Genomic DNA, 14,086 nt, shown 5'->3' on the forward strand with positions numbered 1-14,086 from the left:
TCCTTGGTGACTTGTTGCAGACGTGCACTAGGGTAATAGTATATGGAAGGTGACTCTCTATCCCATATATTACTCATAGTGATGTGCAGGAGAACCTCAGGACACTGAGGATAAAGGTTTTCTCCATCATAGCAAAAAATAAGGTAGAAATAGTAAAATGGTTGTGTGGTTACCCTTGTTGTTATTCAGCATTAGTACCCGGCAAGCAGTTGTAACAATGTTACAGTGCCCACGATTGGCTGTAATCATCATCCGGCAACTGACATATCTTTTTCGGCTGCCATGGAAAGGGAGATGGGACTCCCATCTCCCTTTCCATGGTGGCCATTAAAAAAAAAAAGGAAAAAGAGGTAAACGAAGAAAATGGCCACCATGAAAGGGAGAACGACTACCTATAGTCCCCTTTCCCTTTCCATGGCGGCCATCTTATTTGTTTCATTTTTTTACTCTTTTCAATGGCCGTCGTGAACAGGGAGAACAGACTTTGTTTCCCCTTCGATGGCGGCCATTTTCTTTTTTTTTTTAATGTCAGTTATGAAGCGCTGGAGTGTCTGGCAGTTGAAGAAGTTGCTTTTAGTACCCTGGTTCAACGGGTCAGGGTACTAATAACAATTATCCCCTCACCGGGGGCATTACCGCATCTGGTAAACTCCCGGGCCTTCCTTAAGGCCATCGTGGATCAGCGCTTATTGCTTAAGTCTTCACCTTGTTGAAATATCAATTGTTATTAAACTGATTCCAAACTCTGAAATCTCATTGAACACCAAGAAAAGACAGAAATCTGATCAAATGCTGTATTGACAATGTAGGCCTTTGAGATGCTTGTTAGAAGTGTGCATTATCGTCAATATAACTTGTCCTGTACTAGCCACATAGATCCCCTTGTTATGCCATATGTAAGATGGAATTGTGGGATAGAAAGTCCACGGCCCTATTGTATACTGCCCATCTGCTGTAACCCAGGGGAAGGCATCGGGTACTTTTATCATCCGAGCAACGACATTCCGAAAAGGCTGCCAAATATTAAGTAGCTCTTCTTTCTCTGATTGTTTGGAGCCCAGCCATATCGCAGGCTTGGCATTTGGTAAGGACACAATGCAGATAGTTGGGTTCTGAGCCTTAACTGTGTGCTGCCTGGGATGCAGAATATTGGCTCTGCACAAGATTCATCTTGTTTTCACTTTGGGATAGTCTGATATCCAAGCTTATTTTTTCCAATTATGGTGTGAAGATTGTATTAATATTATCCAAATGTTGGAAGGTGTGTTGGATCTATGGATCTTATTCTGTTCCCATATGTTTATCCCGCCATGTTCATATGGGGATTATTTTTTTGTAATGTGTCCATCAGAAATCCACCTAAACTGGTGAACTCCACCCTTCCATGAGAAATCCCTTTGGTACTATTGTGTTTGAGTATGTTTTGGTTTGCCCAGGTTTATACAAATAAGAAAACAACAGATACAGGGAGTGGGACATCACTCGCAATGACGTTCCACCACTCGTTTTATTTATGCGGGGCGGCATTAAAGAAAGAACATAAAGCGGAGCATCCCAACCTTTTCCTGCAATGGTTGGAGGGCTGGCGTATTCCATGGTTGCCACTGTATGCATTATTATTATTATTTTGGAATTAATTGAGTGCGGCCCAGCCTCAGGAAGGAAAGGAGTGCTTAACAGGGCATGGAGCGGGACTGGGGGGTGGACATACATACAAGGGAGTGGGGCACTAACAATGGGGCAGGGGCAATTTGGCAGCAAGCGATCTATAAGAAACCAGGGGAGGACACAGGGGGATACAGACTGTCCATTGTGCAAGACCTGAGGAAGCTGATTGGAGGTCTGCCGGTGGGCACCTCCAATCAGCTTTGCAGGGACACGCAGGCTATAGCTGCATGCGGGCATGACTAATGCGAATGCGCCCCTACCCCTGACTCCCGTGGTGCACTGGGAAGATTTGACGTTATAGTAACAGCCGGGTAAAGTCAAACAAATTACAGAATATGGCCAGTCCTTCGCTGATCTAATCCAGGATAGTAGTGAGGGATGTGGTTGGAGTTCCACAACACCAAAAAGGTGTGAGGGAGACCCGCTGCCCAGGGTCGGACTGGGGCATAAAATTGTCTCGGGCTCCAACGAAAAAAGTGGCCCACAGTTACAAATGGGAATTGATTCCTTTTGTGACACTGTTTGAATAGTATCCAAGGAGGATTATTTGATAAATGTGATGCAAATTGTACATTTTAAAGAGTATTTATTCAGCAACACTTGTCAAAATTATTAGCTGCATAGTGAAGTAACTCATCAAACGGGCCCACATTGGCCAAAAAAGTGCCCCACTTTGACCCAAAAAACTGGTCCACACAAGCATTTTGTGTTTTTGGTTCGGCCGTGGGCCTACTGCCCTATAAGCTAACCCGAGCCTGCCGCTGCCAGTAACAAACTCAGGAGAGTATCCCAAGCTGCTCCTCCATCGGGAATGAGAGCGGTGTCCCCCCTCAACACAGTCGTGCAATTTCTGCCTGGTGCTTGAGTGGCAGACTAGGCAGAAAGTAACCTTGCAAGGTTAACTGTACTTGATCCTTTTTGACACTCAGTTGGCCAGAGAGAGAACACTTTTCTGTGATACTTAAAGGTTGTCCGATGGGCACAAAAACAAAACAAATGGGGCGATGGCTGGAAGGCTTAGAATTAATCTTGACCTCTGGCATGGCCGATGATGGGCACAAGAACACAGTCTTCTTAGCTGAATATTATTTTCGTACTTATTTTGGAAATTAGCGCCGTCTGGATCATCTGAAGGTGCTAATTGGCATTATGAGTAATGAGCAATTCTGGGACAGATAGACTTGCGCTGCTGCACTAGTCCCTGCTTTTAGAAAAGCATGAATGTGCAATTGGTGGTATCTGCTGCTAGTAATCGAGCGAAGGAAGACCCAGTGCACCACGGGACCTGTGTTTACATGAATTCAAGTAAAACACGATCACACTGTGTGGATAAGTCAACCGTTCAAGATATCTATTTAATCCAAAAAGAAAAAACAGCCGACACGTGTTTCGACCTCACAGTGTTCTTCCAGGCTGTGCACAGACACAATGATATGATATGACATTTATAATGCGCCTATACACAAGTGTTTCAAGGCGCGACGAGGCAAGGGAGGGGGAAAAGAGGGAAGTCAGGCAACGATCTTACTAGGCCAGGTGTCATTCAGATCGCGCAAGTGCAAGGGAAGGGGGAAAAAGAAAAGTGCAGAGGGCTGGGGAAGGGAAAAGTGCAGTACATGGGATAATAAGTAATAACATAAAATAAATAAAGAGTGGCCAGCTGGTGGCAAGTGCAGGGTGAATGCAGACATAAGTGCTGGTTTGGGGACTGCAGCGATACAGAAAACAGTCCCCAGCTGCAGGGATTGGGTCCGAGATCAGATAGGTGGCCAGGTAAGCCGTGCAGTCCCATTATCAGCCAGGACTACCACATTTCACAATGCAATAGTCAATAAATAGCCACAAAAGTAAAAAACCACGATAAAGAAACCAAGAACAATGACAATGATACATTTTGTTCAGAGCAGGGAGTACAATTGAGGAATGAATAGAGATGAAAAGCGCACAATATTGATTAAACAATGTAGGCATTATATAACACAATACACCTAATACGGTGTTCCCCATCATTGATGGAAACATGTGAACCCCTTTTGAGGCCCTTGAGTAATTAGCAAATGTGTCAAAGTGGTTTCCTTCATTAAAACCTAAGCTATCAGCACACTGAAAAATCTGACCACGAAAGTGCATGTTGACGGAAAGCCGAAGTGTCACTTACTTTTATTGATAGGCTCGGCTATCGGGATTCCAATGCGTATACAATTGGCCGCCTCTGGGCTATCTGGCTGTGGAAGGTCTTCGCAGTTTGGCAACTTCAACCTCATCAAAATCATTGGGTTCGACCGGGCAAAGATGTACTCGGCCTGGCAGAGAACGTTCTCTAGAATTTCGCACTCATCGCGGCACAGGTCACGGGGCTTTGGCACTGCCGAGGTTTCGTCGCAGTATGGGAAGGCATAGTGGCATAGAGAAGGAATGGCAAACTGCGAGCATTTATCGGATAAATGATTGGACGTGCCAATCATCGTGAAAGCAGCTGAAAAACAAATAAAAACACTTTAGTTCAGATGGAAGAAGAAGCACCTTTTCGTACAAAGGTCGATAAAATGAGAATGCAGAATTGTACAGGATTTAAAGAGACGTGGTACACGAATGCTTCCGCTCTAAGGGTGGGTAGCACAACGTGGTGAGTGGGCTTATTCAATAGAGGACACACTGCTGTCATGTTACCAAAACCTCTGACTGCAGAACCGAACATCAAGAAAGCCAATGAGGGCATGGCTGGCACTTTTCTGCACGGCCAGTGGAGCATCCAGCATTCCTATATACTCCAGTCCCCAATTTCGGCATCGCTCTGAAACAGGTGGCAGAGTGTAACGACCTGCCGGTGCCCAGATCAGGTCCTACCCAGGGTACATTAGCCATCCTCCGACCAATGAAATCTGAATTTTGAGAAGTTTACCACGATTATTGTTAAAATAAATAGCTCTTAGTTTAGGAGCCCAGATTGGGACCTCCTATGACATGTGTGCAAGATGTGTGATTTCCCACCTCTGTCACACAGGGCTTCATAAGGCTAATATAAATCCCCCGCCTTGTAAGAACTTTACCTCAAAGGAAGCCAAAGTTCTCCTTTGGTGAGTACTTCTACTCTACTGGAACAGGATGGACTCCCATAGGTCTCTTTGATTATATACGTCACTTCTCGTGTTCTCCAGTTCATGATGCCCGGCACTTTCAAGCAAAGTGACTTGCGATATAGCACAATGTATAAAATGCCAACTGCATACACATGAATGTCATTTTAGACCAGAGGCTTTAAAGGGCAGGTTCTGATGCTTAGCTAGAAACTGTTCTCTTGAATGGATTCCCTTCTGGGACACAGCTCATGCAGGGCTCAAGTTCAAAGACTTCTGGAGACCACAGCGTGCATATTCTTACCATGAAAGCCGGACCTTAGACCCCCATCGCAGAATAAACAGCTCTTCAGAAGCAGAAATGTTCTGTGCTGCCTCACCTGGGCACCACGTATGAAGCACAGAAATGACCTCAGGGTTCCAATGATTCATTAATATCCTAACCCTTTCGCTACTGGGACTTCAACGCTTTCTTAGGAACTTAGGCAGTATATATGCGTGCTAAGGACAGTGATAGCCTTCATCTACTCTCTGAGGAACTGTGCTAGGCACCCTCCCACTGGTTATCAATTGTCGCACCCCATCAGCATAGACACCTCCCCAGACTCAAAGACCGAATTCCCAGTGGAGAGGTGGGGCGTTGGAAGATCCCTGCCAACTTTCCCTGCACCCGAATGGACTCTGCAGCCTAATGTTTCCATGCGCCTCTCTTGCACCATAGGATGCAGCCTGTGGGGGATGAGTTGTGCAATGCTGCTTCCTTTGAAGGAGGATAACATAATAGCGGGGAGGTGTCAATCTTATCGTCTTCCTGTCTTCAACCCTGCCAGCACCTTTTCAGTAGTGACACAAAAAAGGTGGGTGTCTTCACACATGACAGGTCAAGTGTGTGCCTGCCTGATCATTCATAGGTTTTAAGCTAGGCCCAAAGTAGTGCTTTACAGAGGTGTACACCAATACAGATACATAACGGAGTGCCCAGGGGAACAGGGATGGCATATTGGTGGGGTGTGGAGTCAGTACCTTGCCCATCTATCTGAGACAGTGTAAATATTTGCCCATGGGCTCCTTGAAACTTGGACTTGTAGGCTGAACTTTATCTGCCGTCTGAAACATTGAACTAATGGGTTTTTTCACTGGTCTTCTCATATTGTGTCCACTTTGCTTTGTTCCTCTCTGTTTTTTGTTATGTGTGTCTGTATTATCTGTAAATCACGTTTCTTTGTAGCGCTTTGAGGCCTCTGGGCAAAATGCGCTTTATAAGAAATGTAAATAAATAAATAAAATACAAGTACAGAGGTATAAAACAATACAGATGCATAATGGAGGGCTTTTCAGAGGTAAAAACAGAACGGATATCTAGCGGGGAGTAGGATACAGAGGGATAACACCATACGGGGAACCTACATTTCCAATGGATACCCATACAAATGGGTAGACTTCAATACAACACTACTTGATACCGCTCTAATAATTCAACGTGTAGGAGAAGAGCGAAGCTATTGAAAGCATGCCTGCAAGGAGACACATATTTCCAGGTGCGCTATGCGAGCTGTTGTCCGCACATCGCAGCACCCAGTGACTTGCCCATCTATCAAAGAAGCTGTGGTAAATGTGAGCCTTGAATGAGAACAATTCAGCACACTAGAACACCGGTCCTCTAGCTGGTGGGAGAAACTGTCTCTAGACCATCCGGGTAAGCACACCTTAGGCACGCAGAATGCCAAGAGGTACTGGCATTCCGTACGTTTGGCAAGATTTATTTTACCCCTAGTGAACTGGAAGAAGAACAGCAAGAAGCTCATGGGCCAATCACTGGCCACACGGCTCCCAGCCATGAATGGAGGGCACCTGGGCACTTTCCCACTTAGGCTAAGCGAGCATTATACGCTTGATCCTCCACTGGACTCCAGGGATTGGTGGCCGTACTGGAAGGACACCTGCGATCCTTTGAATGCATGTGACCAGGTGGCGAAAAGAAGGTCTCAACGAGTGCCCTCAGCTTAACAACAGAGTACCCCACTTGCGCATCTTGATGGTGTCTATTTCATACTTTCATTAACTCCCAATTTCACCTCTATGTCGTCACAGCAGCCCCTGAAGAAACAAGTCACACTCTATGGCTTGAGAAGTATCTAATGTCTGCACAGTTTATATGGTCTTCTAAAGCAAGAGCAGTGCCTCCTGCCTGAATACCTCTGTTGAATAGATTTCAGTGGTAGTAGAAATCCTGCAAATCTCATCTGGTCCTAGAACGGTGCTCATACAATCCTCCAGAATCATAGCAGAGTGGGGGGGTCAGGAGAACCTTTGACAATATTGTAGCACAACTCAGCATAGCTGTCCATGGCAATTCATGTGCATGTGTGGAATGATATGATATAGCAATTATAACGCAACCTATACACAAGTGTTTCAAGGAGCGAGTATTTCAATACTTGCCTTGGATCACATGACCAAATGTGGAATACTTGCCTTGGATCACATGACCAAATGTGGAATACCTGCTTTGGATCACATGACCAAATGTGGAATACTTGCCTTGGATCACATGACCAAATGTGGAATACTTGCCTTAGACTACATGACCAAATGTGGAATATTTGCCTGGGACTATATGACCAAATGTGGAATAGTTGCCTGAAACTACATGAGCAAATGTGCAATACTTGCCTGGTATGACATGACCAAATGTGGAATACTTGCCTTAGACTACATGACCAAATGTGGAATATTTGCCTGGGACTATATGACCAAATGTGGAATAGTTGCCTGAAACTACATGAGCAAATGTGCAATACTTGCCTGGTATGACATGACCAAATGTGGAATACTTGCCTTAGACTACATGACCAAATGTGGAATATTTGCCTGGGACTATATGACCAAATGTGGAATAGTTGCCTGAAACTACATGAGCAAATCTGCAATACTTGCCTGGTATGACATGACCAAATGTGGAATTCTTGCCTTGGACTACATGGCCAAATGTGGAATACTTGCCTGGGACTAGATGATCAAATGTGGAAGACTTGCCTTGGAACACATGACCAAATGTGCAATACTTGCCAGGATCACATGACGATATTTAGAATACTTGCCTGGGCCTACATGACCAAATGTGGAATACTTGCCTTGGACTACATGACCAAATGTGAAATACTTGCCTTGGATCACATGACCAAATGTGAAATACTTGCCTTGGATCACATGACCAAATGTGGAATACTTGCCTTTTGCTACATGACCAAATGTGGAATAGTTGCCTTGGATCACATGACCGAATGTGGAATACTTGCCTTGGCCTACATGACCAAATGTGGAATACTTGCCTTGGATCACATGACCGAATGGGGAATACTTGCCTGGGACTACATGACCAAATGTGGAATACTTGCCTTGGACTACATGACCAAATGTGAAATACTTGCCTTGGATCACATGACCAAATGTGGAATACTTGCCTTGGATCACATGACCGAATGGGGAATACTTGCCTGGGACTACATGACCAAATGTGGAATACTTGCCTTGGACTACATGACCAAATGTGAAATACTTGCCTTGGATCACATGACCAAATGTGAAATACTTGCCTTGGATCACATGACCAAATGTGGAATACTTGACTTTTGCTACATGACCAAATGTGGAATAGTTGCCTTGGATCACATGACCGAATGTGGAATACTTGCCTTGGCCTACATGACCAAATGTGGAATACTTGCCTTGGATCACATGACCGAATGGGGAATACTTGCCTGGGACTACATGACCAAATGTGGAATACTTGCCTTGGACTACATGACCAAATGTGAAATACTTGCCTTGGATTACATGACCAAATGTGGAATACTTGTCTTGGATCACATGACCAAATGGGGAATACTTGCCTGGGACTACATGACCAAATGTGGAATACTTGCCTTGGACTACATGACCAAATGTGAAATACTTGCCTTGGATCACATGACCAAATGTGAAATACTTGCCTTGGATCACATGACCAAATGTGAAATACTTGCCTTGGATCACATGACCAAATGTGGAATACTTGCCTTGGATCACATGACCGAATGGGGAATACTTGCCTGGGACTACATGACCAAATGTGGAATACTTGCCTTGGACTACATGACCAAATGTGAAATACTTGCCTTGGATCACATGACCAAATGTGAAATACTTGCCTTGGATCACATGACCAAATGTGGAATACTTGCCTTTTGCTACATGACCAAATGTGGAATAGTTGCCTTGGATCACATGACCGAATGGGGAATACTTGCCTTGGACTACATGACCAAATGTGGAATAGTTGCCTTGGATCACATGACCGAATGTGGAATACTTGCCTTGGATCACATGACCGAATGTGGAATACTTGCCTTGGCCTACATGACCAAATGTGGAATACTTGCCTTGGATCACATGACCGAATGTGGAATACTTGCCTTGGATCACATGACCGAATGGGGAATACTTGCCTGGGACTACATGACCAAATGTGGAATACTTGCCTTGGACTACATCGCCAAATGTGGAATACTTGCCTTGGGTCGAACCAGGAAGCCAGACAGTAGCGGGGCTGGGCAGCAGGGAAGGGAGGCTGAAGAGTGAACAGGAGCAGGCAGCCAGGTGACCATCTTCTTAGGGGTAGATTTATGGTTCATTACTAGTCTCTATAGCAGCTTTATGCAACTTTGTTTGAATAGGGGTATCAGAGCACTATGGTATGGTTACTACAGTGACAGTCCACAGTCAAATCAGCTCACTGGGCCACGCGTGGCATCAGCCAGTTTCCCTCATTGTACGATCAATGGCCTGGTATTTGAAGAATTAGTGTTTTTGGTGCTGACCTCTCTCTGAGGACAGGAATCCTATAAACACCAGGCCGTTCTGCCATTTTTGCCTGAATGGTTTCAAATGTATCAACATGCGGTGCAGAGCAATCCCAAGCGCCTGAGTCAGAGAAGGCCCACGCCTTTACAATTGGCCAGTTTGCACTACTTCTAATTCCCTATTCTTCATTCCAGGAGACCGGCTTGAGTTGTGAGTAGAACAAATGAAAGCTTGACACCTGACACAAGGGATGTGCGTAAGGCAAGAGCAGCATAGCTTCAAATGGGAGGCACTCAAACAAGTGTTTTGAAGGGTTTCTGGTTTTACAACAAAGAGTAGTTGGTTCTAAGAAAAAATCATTGGCACTGATATGGGAACTAGACCTTAAACCAGAATCGTAAAGCGGTGCCGAGCGCTGAGAAACAGGAATGGCCCTGGTTCCTCCACCACCAGAAGGAAGAAAGAAGACAGTCAATGTTATGTGCCCATGTCCTTAGTAAAGGTTTCTCGATAAGACTCAAGACTGTGGAGACCCATATTCCAGTAAAACCCATATTACCAAACATGTGATCCCCGTCGCCTGACCACCCCTTGCTCTCAAAATAGACAAAGCTGCACAGAGACCATTGTAAAACATCAAGAAAAGAAACCGCAACAGAGAGAGAATGGCAAAAACCTAAACACCTTACCTAATTCAATTTACCTAAGCTAACATTACGTGATATATTATACCATAAGATAGCATATGCCATGCACAGATCATGTAGACATGATACAGTAGCTTTAAGAAGAGATTGACCGAATGGTTATCCCTGGAATTAATGGCTCTGGAACATTCTGGGCAGGCACTGGCATAGTTTGGAGTACGTCGAGTTCTCTAACAGTGATGTCAGGCTGAAAAAGCTTTGTGTGGGAGAGAGGGTATTCCAGGCATAGGGAAGCACCCAACTCTGAGTACAATCATAGGCTCTACAACTTGAGCCAGTGCAGTTCATGGACAGGGAGGTGGACAGTTCCAGAAGACCAGAGGACAAGTACAAAAAGGGAAAGCAGAGGCGACATGAATTCAATGCAGCTCCAAGGTAAATTAGCTTCCTGCAACCTCTAACCAGAGTTTAGGGAAACCTGTCACCAAAACGAAGCATGCCCAGCAACTACAAACAGAGACCAAGGAGGAAGGCACAATGAAGGACCTCTCAGAACGGCGCCATGTATTGAGGGCTGGACTGGAATGCTGTGGCTGTGCTATTCTTCCAAAGACGGACGATGTTAGACAGCCTCCTCCCGTGTTTCCCGCTTCCACTCAGCCGTACATTTGAGTAGGTGACGGCCTTGAGGTGCTTACCCAGAATGAAGCTGTAGCCTCTTTCCTGGCATAAGAACCAGATACAATATTAAGACAACAAGGAGCTGAAGCCATACCACATGACACTCAGCAAGGTCCCAAGTATTGTTAATTCTTTAAGCATTGATAACTCCATGTGAGTTTCTGCACAAGTCTGCATATCACGTGCAATGACATGGAAACGGATGGAGTGCTCCACTCATCATGGTGCTGAATCTGTGTTACATGCTCTGACATGGAAAGAGCACAAAGACTGCATTTAACGGACAGCTGAAGCTGTATCACATGACCTTGCATGGAGGCAGAAGAAAGACTGCACATGGTTTTGTGATAAAGCTGTATCACATTCCCTGACATGGAAACAGAAGGAGAGCTCCACGCGTCAGGGTGCTGAAGCTGTGTTACATGCTCTGACATGGAAGAGAGCAAAGACTGCACTTATCAGGCTGCTGAATCTGTATCACATGACCTTCAATGGAAGCAGAGGAAATACTGCACAGGGTATTGTGCTAAGGCTGTATCACATGCCCTGACATGGAAACGTATGGAGTGCTCCACTCGTCAGGGTGCTGAACATATGCTACATGCTCTGGCATGGAAAGCGGACAAAGACTTCACTCAACGGTGTACTGAAGCTGTACCACGTGACCTTGCATGGAGGCAGAAGAAAAGACTGCACAGGTTGCCGCGTATGTCCTACCATGGGAACTGAAGACTGTCACTCAGATTTCCTTCATTCACTGTCTTCTCATAGGTGCCCAATGGTCGCAAGCTTGGCCTTGACACCACAGCAAAGACTCATCTTGAGGCAGCTGGAGACTACAAAGACTTGGAGTCGAATTTTTGTCCATAGCTTCTAAACAACCTAGATCTCTAACAGGACTCCAATTCTATGATCCACGATTAGTGTGCAGCCTTGTTTCCCTGTTCCTACCAGGCAATGGCATGCATTATTTTCACTGTCATGACCTGGGAAGAAATGTGTATATTACTGAAGCTTATTTCTAGCCATCGTTATTTCAATAATAACTTTTTTCCAGCATGAACACGTTTTAAGCATATATATAATACGTGTCAGCCTGCAATATTTCTATACAAGCTTCACCATTTGTTTCTTATTTCAGGCTAGTTGTCACATCACAACTCACCTGTAATAAAAAAAATGACATCAAAACTTCTCTGTAATCAGTTATTACGCTTCAGTTGTGACGTCACAGTGCCTGCTGCTTGACCGAGCAGAGATAATTCCAGTTGTCCCTGCAGCACTTAAAGCTGTGGGAAGCTATTCAAATTCCTTGTTTGCAGAGTAGTTTTTGGTGTCACCTTATAGCCATTAATTGAAAAAGAACGGTTTATGGTAGAATGTTGCATTTGTGCAGTGCTGAAGTTTAACACACGTGAGCAAGAATCTTTATGAAATCACTTATTTTAAAGCACTATATAAAAATCCCTTTTCAATACATTTTACTAAACTGCTTGAACTATTTTGCTGCAACACACTATAGGAGCTGCAGTTTGGCTTTTTAAATCCAGATTCTATATTGATTTTATGGATAAGAAAATTGAAGATTGCTTACATTATATTATGCAAGACACAAGCTATTAAAGGGAATGACAGTGTCTGACTGTGTATTATAAGGAATAAAATACTCCCAACCATTCCACCTTGTAGAAGACCTCTCAAACTACAGACCAATCTCAAACATTCCCTATCCAGCAAAACAATTAGAGACCTATATCTACGAACAAACACTGGAACACGTAGAAAATCACCAACTATTGGACCAGTCACTAGTCGGATTCAGACCCAGGAGAGGGACGGAGACGTCACTTCTCTCTATATGGGATGACATTAAGACCAACGCAGACTCCAACACAAACTCAGAACTGATAGTACTCGACCTCTACGCAGCTTTAAACGCAGTCAGTCACAACACCCTTATCAAGAGACTCGAAGAAATAGACATCACTGACACAGCACTGTTCTGGATTAAATCCTTGCTGTCTGAAAGAACCGAAACAGAATGGCTAAATCCATTCAAATCAGAACCACAGGACACCACCTGTGGAGTACCCCAAGTATCCTCAATATCCCCAATAACCTCAAACTCAACCTGGGCAAGACGGAAATCATGATTACATCCAACAACTAATGAAGCAACCAGTAAATCTCATGGCCCACAGAACTGGGATCAGCACACACATCATTCAAAGTTGTCAAAAACCATGGAATCCTAATAGACAACGAGCTAACCCTAGAACCACAAGTAAACGCGATAATCAAAAAATTATTCTTCAATCTACACATGATCAAAAAGATTCTACCATTCCTCTCCTTCATGCACAAAACACAGGCTATCATCTCCCTCGTGTCCAGGATAGACTATGCCAACATCCTAAACCTCAGAATGCCGTATTATTTACTGAAGAAACTGCAACATATACAGAACGAAGAAGCCAGACTTCTCAAAATCTCATGAAGGGACCACATCACTCCAGCACTAAAGATGATACATTGGCTGCCAGTCAAAAAAAGAATCAGCTTCAAAACAATGTGCATAACACACAGAGCAATCCACAGCATAGGAGCGGAATTCATACAAAGGATCTACCAGCTGACTAGACCACTCAGATCGAGCAACGACATCCGCTTATAACCTAAACCATACACGAGGAATATACTTGGTGAAACAGCATTCTTTTGCCTAGCCGTTAAACTTTGGAACTCCCTTCCTAGAGAAATACGAACCATGAAGTGACATCTGAAATTCAGAAAACTTCTAAAAACCTGGCTCTTTAACTCAGAATAGGACGAAAACCAATGAACATCACTCACTCCCCATGAATCAAACACACAGCGTTAAAAGAAGGGTGAGTGGCCAGATTAGAGTGAAGTGCAGGGAAGTAGAGTGCCGTCTGAATGGGAGGGAGACCCAGGTGTAGCCATCCCCTTAGAGGGTAAAACCGGAAACAGGGGTGAAAGATGGGACCAACTCAGTTGGAGCACAGATAGAGGCAGCAACTGGTATAAATACTGTGGCTGGGGAGGGTACCACCACTGAATAGCCCTGTTGACAACCCACACCTCGGCACACAATATAGGAGTGTTAATTTTGCATACCACAATGTACAACGGGGGAATAAATATGTACCG

The 14,086-nt window shown here is 44.5% G+C and overlaps 1 protein-coding gene across 1 annotated transcript in view; it reads right to left on the bottom strand.

The window, feature by feature from the left end:
* Positions 1-14,086, bottom strand: part of ROR1 (receptor tyrosine kinase like orphan receptor 1) — an 871,402-nt gene that overhangs the window by 53,608 nt on the left and 803,708 nt on the right. Inside the window, exon 6 of the mRNA XM_069641996.1 lies at positions 3,827-4,144. Coding sequence (XP_069498097.1) covers positions 3,827-4,144 — 318 coding nt within the window. The remainder of the gene's footprint in view (positions 1-3,826; positions 4,145-14,086) is intronic.

The sequence above is a fragment of the Ambystoma mexicanum genome, chromosome 1q (genome assembly GCF_040938575.1).
Source record: "Ambystoma mexicanum isolate Mex_15411 chromosome 1q, UKY_AmexF1_1, whole genome shotgun sequence".
Classification (NCBI taxonomy): Eukaryota; Metazoa; Chordata; class Amphibia; order Caudata; family Ambystomatidae; genus Ambystoma; species Ambystoma mexicanum.